At 35.6% G+C, this 19920-nt stretch overlaps 3 protein-coding genes across 3 annotated transcripts in view; 1 reads left to right on the top strand and 2 right to left on the bottom strand.

The window, feature by feature from the left end:
- Positions 1 to 4404, bottom strand: part of Dat (Sodium-dependent dopamine transporter) — a 37045-nt gene extending 32641 nt beyond the window's left edge. Inside the window, exon 1 of the mRNA XM_076806352.1 lies at positions 3871 to 4404. The gene's annotated coding sequence lies outside the window, so the exon portion shown is untranslated. The remainder of the gene's footprint in view (positions 1 to 3870) is intronic.
- Positions 4405 to 5856: 1452 nt separating this feature from the next.
- LOC143365747 (E3 ubiquitin-protein ligase RNF10) lies at positions 5857 to 11561 on the top strand. The gene is made up of 12 exons (XM_076806213.1): positions 5857 to 6258; positions 7492 to 7667; positions 7760 to 7986; positions 8401 to 8491; positions 8550 to 8734; positions 8825 to 9017; positions 9091 to 9222; positions 9300 to 9522; positions 9596 to 9847; positions 9925 to 10099; positions 10747 to 11087; positions 11228 to 11561. Exons 1-12 carry the CDS (start codon positions 6189 to 6191, stop codon positions 11311 to 11313), a joined length of 2151 nt encoding a protein of 716 aa, XP_076662328.1. The 5' UTR covers positions 5857 to 6188; the 3' UTR covers positions 11314 to 11561.
- Positions 11562 to 11931: 370 nt separating this feature from the next.
- On the bottom strand, positions 11932 to 15517 carry Hsc70-4 (heat shock protein cognate 4). The gene is made up of 3 exons (XM_076806215.1): positions 15377 to 15517; positions 15035 to 15249; positions 11932 to 14008 (listed from the first exon to the last, which is right to left on the bottom strand). Exons 2-3 carry the CDS (start codon positions 15237 to 15239, stop codon positions 12273 to 12275), a joined length of 1941 nt encoding a protein of 646 aa, XP_076662330.1. The 5' UTR covers positions 15240 to 15249; positions 15377 to 15517; the 3' UTR covers positions 11932 to 12272.
- Positions 15518 to 19920: the final 4403 nt, after the last annotated feature.

The following is a 19920-nucleotide window of genomic DNA, read 5'->3' as shown; positions in this document are numbered from 1 at the left end:
GCCAATTATTTATTCTATGCTTTCACGTATGCTTACAACACATACAAACATAATTATCGATTCTATAACTATTTAGTTATTAGTTACAAGTACCTATAGCACTTCTTCGAAGTAATAAATTCCTTACTAATCTCTCAATTTATTTTTCTTCAAATTACATAGAATATGTTACAATAATATCAAAAACCAAATTACCGTGGTTGAGTTCAACAAAAAGTAAATGGTAGTTTGCGTTGTAGGGACAGCGTTCAACCGAGATTTTGAAAATTGTTTAATTTTTACTTTGAAAAATCAGTAATGTATTATATGTGTATTGTAATATATGTGGAACTTCGATAAATAAGGTTTTACTGAGAAATGGACTCGCCTGGTTTTTGCACTTAGGTCTTCAGATAAAGCAGGCGAACCAATAAGCTATTGCATATCAAACTTTTAGTAATAACGAAAGACGAAAATTGTCTGACATTTTGGTCGAACTAGAAAATCATCAATTTATATACTTATCAATCAATTTATATACTACCATTTCTCGCGTATTTTGAAACCCGTTTTTCTGAGATCAGTGTTAATGATCGTTCTCTAGAACTAGAATGAAGTTCTCGTAGAACTTCGTATAAGTAGCTATTAATTTTAATTGACTGTCAGAAAATTAGAATTTGGGTGAGACGTTTAAAAATCTAGGTCAAAATGGTCTCAACTGAATGTAAAAGAAAAAGAAACAAGCAGATAATCAAATTACTTTTCTCTTGTGATCTAATGAGTAGATTAGGTTCTGGCTGCTCCACTCACCCGGTACCAAGGCAACTTTGATCAAATCTGTGTTATGGCACACCTGTCGCACATAGTCTTCGCGCGCCCCGTCGTCAAATGAGAAATTGGTAACAGAAACAACCCGAGGAGAAATCGCGCAGAGAAAAAAATCCGTCTAAGAAGCAAAGCCGTAGCCGGACGCTAATGGCCACCAGGTGCAATCAAGAGGAGCACCTTCTTCGGGAAAGCGCGAATAAAACGAACGGCTGCTGCGCGTTCTTCGGGATTTAAATGGCGCCACGCGAAGAAAAGTTTCGCGTTCGAGGCGCACACAAATTCGAGGAAACGCGAGGCGGGGATAAGGTGTTCGAGGAAGCAAACAAGATTGCAGTATTAATTAATTTATCGTTAGATGAGCTGCCGTGTCCGCGATCGAACACCGACTATGCAGAGCCAAGTGCAGCCGACTGCACACACCCACACAGAGCTTACGAAGATCGACGAAGTGAAGAATCTCAAGTTGATTACCGTTTCTTTTAGCAACAGTCTTCGCTATTCTAGACTGTGGATTTTTATGCAAAATCGAACTTTCTAAGCGAATCGTGATAGATAGCAATTGCATAGAAATGAACTTTTACTTTTAACCCTTTGCGCTCGAAGCCATTTTAACTCTAGAACGAAACATTTCTTCCGACCTAGAATATTTCTTTTCTACATATATTTTTTCATGCTATACATACGGAAATGGTGCAATTTACTCGTAGACTACTGAAATGTTTAGTAATTTATTAAATACATAAAAATTTAATAATGTAGAAAATATTTTGAATAATCATACAGGAATTTTTAGTGGCACCTTACAGTCGCCATTCTATAATTCTTAAATTCTTTTAATGTCTTCACAGTTTTGTATTTTACCTGTTCATTGTCATGTCTAATAATTACCGTGCTGCTTTCCTGTAGTTCTGTGATGTATGAATTGCTCAAATTCAACCGCATAAACGGTTAAACAATACAAATAATGAATTTTGTTCATCGAGTTTCGTCGATATACGTGTTAATATCCGTATATTGATCGTTTCCCGGAAAACCGGTAATGAATCGTTGCCACTTTCTGTGAATCACGTGTTTAACAAAGGTCGCATGAACCATGCAGGTTAGAAAAAAGTAAACGACGAAACCCGAGAATTGTAACAATAACTGAGACCGCAAACGGCCGTGAAAAAGAGCATAAGGAACATAAGGATCGTCGTGCAGAAAGACGGGCTCTTTGGTAATCAATCTCTGAACTATCGTGGTTTTTTATTACTGGACTGACACTCGCGTATATGTAGATGTTACGGAATTATTTTTCATCGACTTGTTTAACAATTTAGAATTATTATTGTTGTGGACTTAATACGTATGGTGCTTTGCACGTCTATTTTTAAAAGTTACTATCGATTGTTTTTTATTATTTCGTGCATTTATTTTTAAAATTTACTATCAGTTGTTTTTTTATTATTTTGTATCAAATTCAGGATACCTTAAGGTTCTTTACATGAAGCATAGAATTAGTTTCAAATAAATGATCGTATTCTTATAAGTAAAAAAATATTGAAGCTGAGACTTGAAAAAATTAATGTAACAACTATAGAATGTACCGATATAGTATGTAATAAGTAGATAATAAACCGTAATTCAGCCATGCTGATCAATAATTGTCTACGCCTTTCAGGGTAAACGACCTTTGAAAGTCATAAACGAATGAAAAGCTATGGACCAATTGAAAATTTCGTCCAAAGGTTACTTTGACATCCTTTTTTCCCCTTTCACAATTTTGAATAAAAGTGAGAGTCCCTACTCTCGACACTCGCTGCAAAACCCTTTTCACCTTGTAAAATTTGAAAAGAATGATTTATGAACAAATGGCCACAAAGGTATACGTTCATTGTTCGCTATATCATTATTGAACGATATTGATTTATATAGTTTAAATTATTCGTTTCGCTTCATCGAAAATATTCTTTAACAAACAATTTCTCTATTCTTGTTTCCCGTTCTTTGTTTTTACGCGTGCAATTTATCATTTGTGGTTCACATATGGATCGTTATTGTTAGACGAATTTATTTAACAATTTGGTAGTTTGGTGCATAAGAAATCCATATAACGCTAAAATTAATAAATCTTTCGCCAGAAAAATTACTTTCTTTTTAAAAAATGCGAGAATTCTCGAGAATTTTTAATGAAATAAAAAAATATTGGGATACTTATTTATCGAAAGGGCAAAAAACTTTAACTCAGTGTTTATTCCTGTTCAATATGTTCATAACTTTAAAAACAAGGAAAAAATAGACGCTAAATACAACCGATAAATTTATTTATTTAAAACCAAACTTTTATCAAGTGAAACATTACGCTCTTCTTTTGAAATGACTTCTTAACAAGCATAATGCGTCTAATGTAGAATCAGGCAATCTACTTCTTTTTTTTTTTTGTAACAAAATCTGTAGAAAAATTTCTTTCATTTTGTGTGTATGTTGGCTTCATCGTATACAGAACATCCAAAAGTTGCTGAAGATTCGATGTCCTTTGGGGTGTGCTTTACCTCACGTCGACATGCATTCGCAACAATTATTATAAATTTTCACATTGCAAACATGCATACGTAGGCATTGATATGCTGCCTGTATATGTGCTTATACGTACGCGATTGATTAGTGACATGCAATTTGAGTGAACTGAAAATTCATTTCCGAAAATATGTTATAAAATAAATGAGATTCATAAGAATTTTGCTGGATTTAAATTTCCCGAGAAATACTGGAATTTCTCGAGAAATGAAAAATAATAGACTATAAAATTTCTCGAGAAATGAGAAATAATCGATTCTAAAATTTCTCGAGAAATGAGAAATAATCAATTCTAAAATTTCTCGAGAGATAAGAGATAATAAATTATAAAATTTCTCGAGAAATTCTCGAGAAGGAGCACTAGCGCGTACCATTCAACCCCCCAGTGTCGGATTGTCAGTTTCGCGACTTCCGGTTCGGTTGTCGTACGTGAGAATCGGTCGGCATGCGTCAGTTACGAAAGAACGTTATTCTACGGTAATTTGCTGGTTATGTTCTGTCACTTACCGTGGAACACGACCCGAAGAATTAACGAATCAGACCGGCGATGTTACGGCTGGGCAAGACACCGCGACACTGACCGCGGACCCCTTCGGTCCACACAACTCCCTCGACGTGAACCCGCCACAGGGTCAAAAGTGCTTCGAAACTCGAGTCTGTCAGACCCATTACCGCGTCACTGGCAGCTCACAGTACGGTGCTTTTCTTTACGCGCGAAAAATAATATATCCCCCGAGAGACACATCGGCTCTACAACGTTATCCTATAGGAATTAACTCGGCCAACACCTCTTTTTAAAGTCCCCGGTGCATTATCGAGCGTACGGTTCGATTCGTTTACTTGTTGCGGTCATTTACGCGCGCCCTTTCGTTTTTTTTCTCAGAGTCAGATCGTTCCGGGTTAATCTGCGAGGGCCATCGTCGCGGGAACCGATGATATGCCGTTCCTCCCGCGAATCGGTTTCCGGGGAGAAATCGTGCATTGGCCGCGACGACGAACCATCAGATGTTCGACGCACCAATTCGAAAATGGAACCGCGTCGCAAAGGTTCGAAAGAGTGAGTGCGGAACTTTGCCGGCGACCGAACGTATATACGCGGCGCGGTCACGTGACCCTGCCAGGCGAAAACGCCGGCCAATCGCGTGCGCCGAATTCCGCGCTCACCGTAATGGCGCGCGCATCCGTACCCTTCGTGCGTGGAATACGAGTCCTTTGAAGATAGATATACAGCACCGCGATTTTTCTATTGAATCGCTTGATACGTCAACTTCTGAACCAGCAAAGTATGATGCAATTGAAATCATTTGTTCGGTGAAAGAGAAACTGACGAATCAATCGTTTTCACTGTTGCAATATTTGATTTACCCTTAGAAGCTGTATTATCGATACCTCTTGTTACATTTGTAGAAATGTACATGCAAAAGAACTGATTCGGTTTATAATAATGTTATCGTTATCGAGACTCTGACTATAGTACATCCCAAAAATTAGTTTTTGATCATGTTAAAACAAAATTTGCACCGATGTTAGAATTGTATTTATAGTTTTATGTAAATATTATAGTTTTATGGAAATGATATAAATGTAATAACCAGGTAAACAGAATAATATAATGAAAAAAGAATTAGTTAATCACATAATATTAATTTTTAGCTTATGAAAAATAATTAATTATTTGAAGGAATGAATCCTCCAACGAGTGCATCGACAAGATGAATGAAGTTAAAAATTTTTTTATTTTTTAACAAGAAGCCGATATAAAGATATGATACAGTGCAATAAATAAGCTTAAATTTCAATGATATAATTTTCCTTAAGGTATAACTATATATGCACTTATGACCTACTGACTGAACAAATATTTATAACATTAGATAACGATTCAGCAACGTATCTTTCCATTTTGTGATTTACATAAACTTGCAGAGACCGGTACAATGCTGTCCTCTAGTTTAATGTTTAGCTTGGAACAGAACCTACATCATCTTTTAGCCTGGATCAGATCCTATATCATTTTCGTCGGAACTAATATTGTGGAACTAATGTCACAGACAAGATGTAGGAGTACGCCAGTCACCTTACGCTGTTTCGTACGATATGAAACATCGACTCTGCCCAAATACAATAACCAACCACAGCTAGAAATAACTAACAGAACATAACTCATTAATCGGAAACATTAGTGAGAATGGAGTATCTTGTATACTCCCAATAATCATGCATAAAAGTTACTTTTTTACATTTTTCTGGACCTATCGTTACAAAACACAATTTTAAACACCGGAAATCAAACGAACCTCTATCGCTGAACGCGTTGTTGTTATTCAAGTAATTCAGAAAATATAAATATACTGTACACTTTCAAGTTTTTGTATTATTATTCCTTTATGCACATTCTAATAAAGTTGATATACAACTCATATTTGTGATGGTAAGTAGTTTTCTAGATGTTCGCAAGATTAGTTTAGTCGATAAGTGTTGCACTTTACTTCCGGTTGCGCAAGTCATTAGTTTCGTCGCCATCATAGCGACGAGATCGCGACCGCTTTCGGCCGCTGAGCCAGAAAACGAGTTATCGTCGTTTACGACGAAAACAGGAGACAGAGCTTTTGCTCTGTTAAAGACCGTGTCCGTGGTTATCGTAGTACCATCTCATCGGGCGTCGATTATCGGCATCTCGAGGATATTTTCTCCATATTTGACGCTGAGAAAACATGGCTTATTGAAGAAGATGAAGGGCCTGCAGAAATACACTGTTTCTCCATACGGAGGAGACGAAAGCCTCACTTACGCTAAACAACAGCACGAATACATTCGTGCCGGAAATGGAAAAGAACACAAAATTTTCGCAATCCTCGGCAAAGGGGGGTCCTACTGATGCAAAGAAAACTCAAGGTGCGTCGTTATCTGAATGTCGATCGCTTCGATAGCGACGTCATCTTTTTGGTGACGTCTTATATATACGTATTTCATTGTGAAAAAACAAGCTCGGATATTCACAATTCAATGACTGTTCATTTTACGTCCATTCATGAATTATTTTGAATTTCAAACACTCTAATTCTTCACAAGAAGTTCGTCAATAGAATGTATATTGTAGTATCACATTACAAGAAAACATTTTTTGTATTAGTTCAACTTCTTTTGAAGAGAAAAAAATCTATAATATTTAGAGAGATTCCTAGAACAATATCAGACGAATTAAAAAGTCCAACTTTAACTTGTTCATTGAAAAATGATTAAGTTAAGGCTACAAGCAACTGTAAACAAAGTTATACAATGTCAATTTATTATTAAAACTTATCCCTACTGACGTAGTAAATAGATTGTGAATATGAATATTTTTTGAAACTCAAAATATTCCGATAAATTAATGTTGTTCCAATAAATTAATTTTTGTTTTGTTATTTATATTATGCTGTATAAATTTACTCAAACAAACGCTATTTTGTTGAACATTATGAAGATTACTATATCTACAGGTGATTCATTTATTCATAGAAAAAGATAAAGATGATTCATGTGAATTGTTCTTCTTTATTTTTATTAAATTGATATGGATAAAAGCACTAATGATAGAATGACAATAGATTGTTTTTAAGATAAGTTTTTATTAATTTTTTGAATATGTTAAAGTTATTTAATCACTTGTATATTAAGTAACTATTTATATGTGTAAGTCATAATTGTTATTTAAAGGAAAATTAATGTAACTACATATATTTAAAAGAATAGATATAACATAAGTCTAATAAAAGAACAAGGTTTCTATCTATTTATACAACCGTAATATCTGATACTGATACATACACTAAATTTAGAATTACTTTTTATATTGTTCAAATATAGTAAAAAGCGCTGAAAAATTTGCAATTGATAGGCTTTAATAAGTATTTGGAAGATATTTGTTATGAACAAAGCGTTTTTACATATTTGTCAAAATCCGTCAGAAATGTCAATTATAAAATAAAAATAAATAAAAATTATCAAGTAATAATTTATGCTATGTGATCAGTCCAATTATGAGGAATATTTAAAAGAGATTGCTTATCTGTTGTTTTGTTTTTTTCTTCGAAATGAATAATTGCCATTATCCTGATATTTTCTTATCCTTATTGTCATTTGTAGATGTTACAAATAACAAGCTCTTCCCGAAGACCTCACGCCGACGTGAACCAACAGGTACTTGTAGTTTCTCAAAGTATGAACAACCAAGGAAGTGCAATGTACAGAAAACAAAAAGTTTTGATAAGAGACCAAAACCTAAAGGACAATATCATGGCAGTGCAAAGGAGGATACCAAGGTGTCTACTTAAATTCTATTATCTCAAACTCAATTATCATAGTGTTTAGATAACTTCCATGGTAACACACTAAACTTCATAATTTGTTACAGGTAGTGCAAACGGAAATAGCTGAGCATGGCTCAGTAGTGGTCCAAGGAAGTAAAAAGCAGAATTTGAATCACTTGCTGAATTTTCATTATGAACCACGTGAAATGCAAGGTGGTTCAGGTGTATGGAGTCATGGGAAATCTACAAAGGGTTACACGCGCAACAGTAATAGATGGCTTCCACCAGTCCAGCGACATAAGTACAACAAGGAACAGTTTCTACAAGCCAGGTAAAATGGCTTATTACAAATAAATTAGAGTATCCTATTTCACGTGTACACGTGTAATAAATGAACCTGGATCTTAATCCACGTAATATTAAATACACGGGTACCCATGTATTTTAACGTTAAACAGTTTGAGCGTGAATTTATTACTGTCTCACTTGTAACATCAACAGTCGCCAAGAATCCGATCGGAGAACAAAACCGCATCTGTTTCCGGACAGATCTGTGTACTTTTGTACACAGATCTCTATGTCTGTGTACACAGAGAATAGAATGTATAATTACAAATGTATTAAGAACACGGATACTCAATTCGCGAATACATGGTTCTCGGAATCCGTGTACACGTGTTCTTTCAGTACACGTCGAAAATCGTAGACCCTAATCTTTTTATACTAAAGATCATTTTTCTTTTAGCTGCCAATTTGTTGTAACTGCCAATGGGAATTATTCATCTTATCTGACTGATCCTGACACTCTAGTTGATTGGAAACTAGTAGAACAAATTGTAGGTTAGAAATTACATTTTTAGAATTTTTTGAAATTCATATATGTTTTCATTTCAGAAAATCCATAGCCCTGAAAATTTGTCATGCCCCATTTGTTTGTGTACACCAGTTGCTGGAAAAATGACACGTTGTGGTCACGTTTATTGTTGGCCATGTATTCTCCATTATTTATCACTTTCTGACAAGTCTTGGCGCAAATGTCCGATTTGTTACGAATTAATTCAAAAATCCGATTTGAAAAGGTAATTTCAATGCCAAATTGAAACTAAAAGCGTATTTAAAGTACCATAAAATGGAAAATTTTTAAATCCCTGTATTGTTATTGCTTTTAGTGTCACTGAAATCACACAGAGCATGGTAAACATAGGAGATATCGTTACTTTACGTTTAATGCGTCGTGAGAGAGGATCATTGCTCGCGGTGCCGGTTGGTTCTGTACCTCAAAATCCAACAAACTTTTTCCTCGCTACAGAGACCATAAGCAACGAGGTGTACTCAAAACTTCTTATAGCAAATACAGACCACGTAAGTACTTACGATTTTAGGTAATTGAAATGTATAATTTCGAAAATCTTAACATGTTAATAAAATTACTCAGGTTATGAATATTCTCGAATGCGAACGAGTTCAATTAAAATTGGAAATGTTAGATAATCCTGATTCGCCAGAAAATTGCTACATCGAAGAAGCACTTAATGAACTTTCAAAAAGAGAAGAATTGTTAAATGAGGTAATATACCAGTGTACTTAACTGAAACATTATGCGTTATATTAGAACATACAAAATTTATAACACTTCGGTTACAGATAAAATCGAAATCAGAAGCGGATACAACAGGACAAGAAGAGGACAGTGTTACTGAAGACCAACAATCAGTTCAACACGAGTTAGAAATTCATGAAAAAACTAACAACGTTGCTAACGAAAAAGAAATAAAAAATGATGATGAAGCATCTTCCAAAATAATAGAAAGTTCAAACATTTCGCAGTCGACTTCGGGCGTACAAAAATTCTTTTACTTCTATCAAGGTTTGTGATTAGCGAATACGTTTTTGTCACAACTCTTTCTATTTTTGTGACTAATCTATTTTTAAATTTTCAGCGGATGACGGGCAACATTTGTATCTCCACGCAATGAATGTAAAAATGCTGGAACAGCAGTACGGTAGTCTTGAAAATTCTCCTCATACAATAGAAGGAAAGCTCTTGGAGAAAGAAGGTGGAAGTATCACCGAAGATCTAAGACGTAGATTGAGATATCTGTGTCATTTGCCACTTACTTGCCAATTTGAACTAGCAGAAATCGACTTAAAACCGCCGATTGTATCACAGGAGGTTCTTACATCGTTTCAAGGTAATTTCAATCCCTCTAAAATAAAAATTTTGCTTTCCTTTTTACCAACAAAGCAATTCATGTTGAAATTTTCGCAGACCAATTGGTGCTGAGACAGAAACGCCGACAACAACGAGAACGAGAAGAAAGAAAAAGAGAGAAGAAAATCACAGAGGAGCAAAACAAGCGAATGGGAAAATATCCAAGGCCAAATGTGCACATCGATTCACAAAGACATTTTCCTCAGTGGCAACCAGAATTGTTATTTTCTGAGTATGTACATTTGATTATTATTAATATTAATGCTGCGTTGACGTGTATGTGTATGAATTATCCTGAACGACAAAACGCCATTTCTTAAACATTAATTCCATTATCGTACTCACACATATTTTTCAAGGTTTTAAAGTTACAATAATATAATGTAAACACAATAATACAATGTGACAATAATAATAATGTTACAATAATATAGTCAATATGATTTAAAAATATAGTGGAGAAAATGTCATATTTTCATACTATTTGTCTTCCATTGAACTCGTTAATTGTCACGGATAATTGTTTTCTCATCTTATAAATAATTTTCCAAAATTCAATTTTTAAGAAAATTGCAATTGATCAATCTATGAATTCTTTGAAACTATAAAAGTTGTTTCTCCGGATTCCTCAAAACAAGAACAAATGTAAACATTTTTAATGGTACTATGTGGTATATACTACAGTTTTATGAGTTCGAAGAAAGAAAATTCATAGTTATTTTGAAAACAGTTTAATATTTGCAAATCTCTAAGAGAACGAGTAATATTTTTTCAGATCATCAGCTTTTTCATGAACTCATACAATACACAAACATTTTAGATTAAAAATGAAAAAAAAGATTTGTCGAGATGGTATATAGGCAAATAATGTTCGTACAGGGAAACTGTTCCATCGCCATCGGAATCAACAACAGCTTCGAGCATAGCTGGCAGTCCGTCAATGAGTACGTTCGATGAAATTGTTCGCGACAGACAAACCGACAATACCGCACATGAACAGGGACCATCGTTCGCGGAAATGTTACGAAATACCGGCACGCGCCTAAAATCACCAGTAGCGTGGCCATCTGTAGCTTCTGCTCAGGGAAAGTCGAATTCGATTGTGTCTGTTCAGTCGTTCTCGAGTCATAACGAGGAAGAAGAGTACGCTTCGCCACCAACGTACAGTCAAAGTTTTGGCGATGCTTTGGCAGTCGCTTTAGAACAAACAAAGTTACTAGGCAAGTGCAACAAAAGTTTCAATAATTTCAAGCAAAAGCAATCCGGTGATAAAGCATTCGATCGTCGCCGTTTGCTTCGTCTATCTTTTAATGAGTCCATGACTTTGGAACGATAATAATTTCACATTTTATTTTTTCAGGGGGCAAAAAGGATGGTGGAAGAAAAAAGAAGAAGAAAGGGAAATCGACTCTATTGTTCGCAACTACTATGGCACACACATCTTAATTTTCTGCCCTAATATTGCTTATATTTTACGTTCATACTTTTAAATTTTGTCCAAGATTTTTCCTGTACAATATTTTATGATTCTTTAGTACATTTTAGTAAATTCATGAAGTCCTAGTACAGATCACAATGTAACTGTGTCTCATTGCACGCCTGCCCAATTTTTGTCATTGTATTATCGATTACTGAAAAATTGTTTTCTGTAGCAGCCTGTTGTGCTTGCAAATAAAATTTTGTTTTTCTGAAAAGTATGATGTTTATCAAACGATCCTGCACGATTTGAATACAATACATTAATTTTTCTGTGAATTTAAAAGACGATGGTACACAGAAATTACCAATGCAAAGAGAATTTAATTAAAATTGTTATTTCTAGCTTCGAAGTTGAGTGAAATTTACCACACAAGTTTAATAAACATTTAGCGAAAATGATTAACTTTACTTTAAATAAAATTTGCCAAATTTATGAGTTTATTCGTAATTAAATTTGAAATACTTGTGAAATTTACATTTCAAAAACGAAGAGAATTTTTCTAAAGATTGCAGTTGCTAGAAATTCTGCTTAATTATGTTTCTTAAATTATGGGACATAGGAAGTCATAATTGAAGTCACAGAAGTTTCATAGGATTGATTTTATTTTTAGACGAAGTTTTGCGAACATAGAAAATCAACAACGGATCTTTCCATCAACGTTATTAAATAAGTACAATTAAATTATATGTTTCTGCCACATATTCCGTAATACAAAAGTCGAATAAATTATTTATACAGTTTACAGAAATAAAATAAATAAATGTAATTTGTTTTTAAATGCATATAAAGTAACAAACATGGCTAGATTATACTGTGGAGAGAGAAGACCGTAGATGCAATAATTCTATGTTCTTGAAATTCGCTCTTTGTTTGTTTGTTTTTTTTTTCGTGGAACCATACAGAAGAGCAGTGGTAAACGAGAAAATTAGTCGACTTCTTCGATGGTAGGTCCGCCAGATGCACCGCCGGTGGGTGCTCCACCAGGTGCACCAGGCATACCACCAGGCATTCCACCGGGCATACCGCCGCCTTGGTACAATTTCGTGACAATTGGATTGTATATAGCCTCTAACTCCTTTTGCTTGTGTTCGAATTCCTCCTTGTCAGCAAGTTGGTTGGCATCAAGCCACTTGATGGTCTCGTTGCATTTGTCCAGTACCAGCTGTTTGTCGCTGGCGCTAATCTTGTCCTTCAATTTCTCGTCTTCCACTGTGCTTCTCATGTTGAAGCAGTAAGATTCAAGGTTGTTCTTAACAGAAATCCGTTCCTTCTGTTTATCATCCTCCGTACGATATTTCTCTGCTTCGTTGACCATTCTCTCAATGTCTTCTTTGCTAAGACGGCCCTTGTCGTTGGTGATGGTGATCTTGTTCTCTTTGCCAGTAGACTTGTCCACTGCGGAGACATTCAGGATACCGTTCGCGTCGATGTCAAAGGTGACTTCGATTTGAGGAACACCGCGAGGTGCTGGTGGGATTCCGCTGAGCTCGAATTTACCCAGAAGATTGTTGTCCTTCGTCATGGCTCGCTCTCCCTCGTATACTTGAATCAATACACCGGGTTGGTTATCGGCGTAGGTAGTGAACGTTTGTGTTTGTTTCGTTGGGATGGTGGTATTCCTCTTGATAAGAGCAGTCATGACACCGCCAGCAGTTTCAATACCGAGGGACAAAGGTGTAACGTCGAGAAGCAGCAGGTCTTGCACGGCTTCGGATTTGTCACCATGCAGGATAGCAGCTTGCACAGCAGCTCCATAAGCTACGGCCTCATCAGGATTGATGGATTTGTTCAATTCCTTGCCATTGAAGAAATCTTGCAACAGCTTCTGAATCTTCGGGATACGAGTGGATCCACCTACCAAGACGATGTCGTGAATTTGAGCCTTGTCCATCTTGGCATCGCGCAGCGATTTCTCGACCGGCTCGAGTGTTCCTCTGAAGAGATCAGCGCAGAGCTCTTCGAAACGAGCTCTTGTGATCGAAGTGTAGAAATCAACTCCCTCATAGAGGGAATCTATTTCAATCGTTGCCTGGGTAGACGACGACAGTGTACGCTTCGCGCGCTCACAAGCAGTCCTAAGACGACGGAGAGCACGCTTGTTAGCGGTCAGCTCTTTCTTGTATTTACGCTTGAACTCCTGTACGAAGTGGTTGACCATACGGTTATCGAAATCTTCACCGCCAAGGTGAGTGTCTCCTGCAGTGGACTTGACCTCGAATATGCCATCTTCAATGGTCAAAATGGACACATCAAAGGTGCCGCCGCCAAGATCGAAGATTAGGACGTTACGCTCGCCAATGGCTTTCTTGTCCAAGCCGTAAGCAATGGCGGCGGCGGTCGGCTCGTTGATGATACGTAAAACGTTCAAGCCAGAGATGGTACCAGCGTCCTTGGTTGCCTGACGCTGCGAGTCGTTGAAGTAAGCAGGTACAGTGATCACGGCATTCGTGACGGTCTTTCCAAGGTAAGCCTCAGCAGTATCCTTCATCTTTACCAGAACCATTGAACTCACTTCTTCAGGGAAGAAGGTCTTCATCTCTCCTTTGTACTGTACCTTAATCTTGGGCTTGCCATCATCATTTACAATAGTGAAGGGCCAATGTTTCATGTCAGCTTGAACCGTGGTGTCATCGAACCGACGTCCAATAAGACGTTTAGCATCTGAAAAATAGAAAAAAAAACGAAATCAGACTACAGCTCTCTATTAAAATTTCACATTTATTGAAGAACCTGAATAACGTCTACTTTTAAAATCGATTGTTCTGATGTTTGTTTACAATATGTCAAATATTGATGGGTGGGGGACTTACAATAAAATTAGCATTGATACAATCAACATACTAATTTGAAATAATTTAGATACGAAGCTAATGACTTGCATAATACAACAACTACGCAGATTGTTGCACACGGTTCGCGGTAAAACGCAAACTCACGCCTCAGTTATCTCATAACGGAAGTAAACTAACGATTAATTATGCCAGAACAAAGTTGCGGTTAATTTTATTGCGCACTACCTTAAAGCAGTTCATTATTATTTTCGATCGTTAAAGTATACAAAAATTTTCGAGGCCACTCGCTATTCGCTATAGCGGCGCTGACCTAATAAGGTACTAAACAGGCGTCCTCTAGGCGCCATGACCCTAACCATAACGCGTGCGAGGTTAACATATATATAGTGAGTAGCATTATGGATTGACCTTTCCATCCATTTCCACGCCTACCGCCAATATTCCGAAGCACTTGCGTGCATTATTTTTTTATCGCACGTTTTTTTCTTACTTTTATTGAAACAACAACGTAAATCGTTGTAAGAAATTCTGCGAGATTTATTTGAATTATACACGAGTATTAAAATTATATATTTCAATGCATCTACTATAATATCCGACAAAACTTCTTGTAAATAAAAATCGAACAATTCTTAGTCTCGTTTCTGCACATCGAAATAAAAGATTTCATTAGTTTAAAATTTAGTGAAATATTCGTTGAGAAGTTAATTCGAACAGAATTTCCGGTACAATGTCTGACCATGATTTTCGAAGTTGGGCATGACGCTTACACGAAAATCTTGCTGACAAATAAAAGGATAAGATAAGAGATGAACAAAATACGAAAGAAATAGAAGAGACGCTTCCCTCGGAAAGCTATCGATCGTTTTAATAATTTTAGGTGAAAAATGCTTACCGAAGATTGTGTTGTTGGGGTTCATGGCGACTTGATTTTTGGCGGCATCGCCGATCAACCGTTCGGTATCTGTGAACGCCACATAGCTGGGTGTTGTTCGGTTTCCTTGATCATTAGCGATGATTTCCACTTTTCCATGCTGGAAGACACCAACACAGGAGTAGGTGGTACCAAGATCAATACCAACTGCGGGTGCTTTCTCCATCTTTGTTTTACTATAAGAACAAATTAAAAAGAAATTCGCTTTAAATAATATACTCGGGACACCGCCAACGATGGAAGATCCTTCGGGAGACAACCGCGTCGTCCCGTTCGTTATCGCGTACGGAAACGTGAACACACCTTTTTTTTCTTTATACGCTTATACAAATTAGCTTCGTAGGAAAGTGAAGAAGTTCTTCGTTCGACGATTCGCAACGTGAGTGAAGAGGCTGCACCGCGCTTCCGCGTATATCACTTCTCCAGAGGACGCTTCTAGAATGTTCTTCCCACTCTACCGGCCGCAACAGCCAATCAGGAGCCGGCTTTAGGAAATCCTATTGGCGGATGCAATCCGGCGGTAGCCATTGGCGAGAGCGCGAACTACGTGAATCAATAGGGAAATTTCATCCGATTATCGACCAGCCGAAATATGCTTTAGATAGCATACATATTTCAAATTTACCCTCCCCTTATTACCATGAGAATAGTTTTACAATGTCACGAATATGTATTTCAAGGATCAGTGAATTTGTTAAACCATTTTTCAGAATGATTTCCGGCCGGAACGGCAGACGACCCGGAAGTAGAGAACGTGAGAAAAGTGGAGAAATATCTAATTCTAGAAAGTACCGAACATGGCCACGTGCACCAGCGTTTATGTACATAGTTTACATTTGCATTGGATTCTGGATCGACTTTATTCAAGGACACTCGATTTCATTGACATCCATGACTTTATGGCTTAAGACTTAACTGATTGATTCCCTACCGAGTTTACCGAGTTACGAACGCAAGCGAAACGGTTCAGCATGTTATCAAACGTGGGTTTTTAAAATTTACGTTTGTGTGACAAAATGAACGTTGGTGATGTAATATTATTGGGAAAAGGATAGAATTAATGAACGTAATGCTGCGTGAGACAATAAATCTTTGTTTGGAAGTAGATTAGCTGGACTACAGATATATTTATTATAAATATTTGTAATTCAACGAATATTTTATGCCATTTCACAGATATAGATTTCGTTTCGGTAGACGTATCACAGAAATTATTTTTTAAGAACATGCGTAGAATTTCATATTCTCTTATTCTGTATCAACGAAATTCGACGATGAACTTGAGTTCGTTCTCAAAACTGGATACGTTATGATAGTATACATGCATAGAACAGGTCAGCATTTTCACACCATTGTCTGTATACAACGTCAGACGCTCAGCAATGTTTCAACACTCATCATCGTCATCATAGTAATAAATCAATAATTAATAAATAATAATAAATCATAATAGTATATCTGTAACTGCAAGTAACCCTGATATCCGGCTTGCTCGCGTATAATGACGCATATACATAATCATTCGAATACGCATGTGACGTATGAATCATGTATACACATGAACCTCGAGGAACTCCAAAATATCATGAATTCCTCGTGATATCATCTCTTAATTTTGATTACAAGTATTACACACAGCTTATAGCAAAAGGGAAATTAAATATTTCCATTCAGTAATATAGAAATATGTCATCGGTAATTTAAGAATTGCATATTTTTGAAATCTCATAATAATTCCGATTTGTTTTTGATAATATCGATGCAAAAATTAGGTATTAGTGAATCGGACCCTTCACTATAAATAAGATTAACAATGGTATTACTAATTATATTTATAGTGTTAGTTTTGTTTTTATGTTCTATATTTTTTGTGTATATCGGTTCCTTTAAAGGTACTGTGTTGCTTCAGTTTCTTTTATTGCCCCTTTATTATCTGAAAACAGTGTCCAATTTATAGGTTAGATCATGTAGATAGTTAATAATTTTTCTAACGATTCTTTCTTGCCTGTCATCGTGAAATTATGCGATTGGACTGTTACGTTAGGAGGAAACTGTAGTCAATGCAGCAAAAGACGCTGCAGGAAATCGATGACGATAGCATTGCAGTAAAGTTCTCGAGCTCTACTGAAACTTCCAGTATGTTCGAGCACTGCTGCTTGTGCACAACGCACAACTGTTCGATACGTTGCCTGGCTCATGACATTGATCGCCCGACAATAAATTATTTATTCCATGGTGTCAGTTTGTACAAAGTTCTCGTTGTAAATCTAGCCTGTGTGTACAATGTACATCCTTCATCAAAGATATAGAAGTCTACGTACCATCAGTTGTCTCAAATTAATTGATGAAAATGTGAATTTGCATAAATGTCTCCGGTTTAGTGATCATATTCGAGAATAACTATGCTAAACAATTGGTGTAAGCAGTTATTTCCGCCCAATTGGCCATCGTGAATGAGCACAGAGATGCAAATTTAGATTTTGTTGCCACATTTCTTCGATGCTATTATACTTTATTGCATTTTTATTTTTCAATTGTGGTTATAATGAAGCAATTGATAAATATAAATTTTTTTTTGCTATGCGTTTATTTTGTCATTCTTAGGAAAAAGTACATTTTCCAACCTCGTCATCATTGTTACACCTTATAAGGTAAATGTATACATTTACTATCAGTTTTAATCTTATTTTTATTTAAGCAAATTTTTTCAACGAAAGAATCGAATTTTTTGTATTTTCAGTGCTTGTTATTTATATTATTTTTTAAACATTTGTATTTATATAGAGATCTATAATTTAATTTCATCATACTTCGTATTACGTCATATACAATGATTAAAACTGATATCGAATCGTTTGAGTTTTATAACGATTTCTTTGCTGATAACTGTGACTGTCTTTTACGACGACGAATGTATTTTTAGTAGAATTCCTTTATTTACATTCAGTGTGTTGTCAAGAGAATTGCTTATACTCTACAAAAAAATCGCCAACAACATAAAAATGTATGTATACGGCGTATACTATACGCATTTGTACTATGTATGATATAAAATTGCTAAAATTATGCAATAAACAAATTTGAACAAAGTCCTTTAGAGGAAATGTGATTCATCTTGTGCATGACAAGCAATGTCACATCAAGTTTACTTTTTCAAACTGCATTTATTTCGCTGGAAATAACCTTGGAAGTAATCATGGTTACCTGACGGAAGATGGTTGAAACGTATCTTGATTAAATTCGTTTTTCAAATGCGTCCTTGGTTTCTTACATACGTTCCTTATTTTCTAAATTCGTCATTGCTATTCCCTAATGCCTTCAAACGAGTTTGTAACGTATTACGTATGTTTTAAATTTCCTATCTTATATATTCTAATGAGAACATAATAGCAAAATTATATTATTTTAAAAGATTCTAGCTTCGTTAATTTTTTTTTAAATGTACAATTTAATGATACGATGAAAGAATTGATTCTAGAACTTCCGTCAATTAAGAGTTTTTTTATCTCCCCTCGGTATGTACTAGAAGCGCTTGTTGACATCCTTCCTTTTTTTAAATACTTTACAATTATAATTGTATACTTCCGGATACCAGAACATCTATTAATTTTTATACGTTCAATTTCATAATTATATATGGTAATAAAGTTCAGTTTAAGAAAGTTAAATGTCGCATTTTTATCGCATAATACAACAGATAAGTAATTTACTATTAGAATTTTCGTTGTTCGCTCCAAGAACGTGACAATTTCGCCTACACTGTATTTGTACACAAGGATGGCCTTCATTTAAAATTTCGAGGCGAACGACTAATATGTAATAAAAGACCTTTAGAAGGCATTGAATTTCATCGGAAACATATACTGTCATGGAGAATAAAAAGGTATTAAATATTAACTAAACAACAATATTACTGAAAATATGCAGTAAAAATAACCAAAAAATTCCTCAAAAAATCTTCTTGCTTATGTATTAATATATTGGTCTCCAACATATTAAATGTAATGCAGAAAAACATCCATCTTCCAAAGTTTTACCTTATAAATAGTTAATTATTATGCAAATTTTAAAAAATCCGTTACAACATTTTTTGACTAACAAATTAAAGTCGCTTATTCAAATATTCGTAAAATAATTGCACGAGAATTAGAGTTTTCATAAAGACCCACAGTTCAGTCATCAAAATAAGCATTTATATTTAAATGTTAATAGCTTTCTAGAAAAGAGATCGGATTCTTTTTCGTTAGAGCCTCACCTCTACATTTGCTGATGTAGATTTGCATACGCACCCTAAGAAACGGTAGTTGCGCAGTTCATAGAGAGAAAAGTATGCATATATATGCGTGTATTGTAATAATTTTAAAAGGGACCACCGTTTAGGTTCTGGCCATTGTAAGGCTTCCAGGTAGTGAGAGAAGGAAAACTGCAAAGCCAGGTGATCGATGTTAACGTTAACGTCTTCTGAATGTCATCCAGGTGTTCCTTCGTGTATGCATGTGCTCCGACACACACTCGAAAAAGCCCGTTTTTATGGTCACTGTCTACATTTGCTCGCTATAGTCAAACATCGTGCAACTGCACGAAAGAAAATCGAGAAACTTCTCGATATTGTCAAATGTATTACAATTGTATTATAATTTACAATAGAGATCTCTCATTTTTGAAAGATTAGAAGATACGGTAGATCATCGATAAATTTTTAAACACTGAAGTGAGTTTTTAGCACAGTAAGGAATTTTTCGGAGTGTATATACGACAAATTTTACTATATGTAATATATTTTGCTGGTAATACGCAGTTTCATAATACGTGCAACTGATGTACACTCGTAACACTCGTTAAGTAGA

The sequence above is a fragment of the Halictus rubicundus genome, chromosome 2, assembly GCF_050948215.1.
Source record: "Halictus rubicundus isolate RS-2024b chromosome 2, iyHalRubi1_principal, whole genome shotgun sequence".
Taxonomy (NCBI): Eukaryota; Metazoa; Arthropoda; class Insecta; order Hymenoptera; family Halictidae; genus Halictus; species Halictus rubicundus.
Note: the sequence above shows the minus strand (reverse complement) of the source record. Positions and strands in the feature narration are given on the sequence as shown.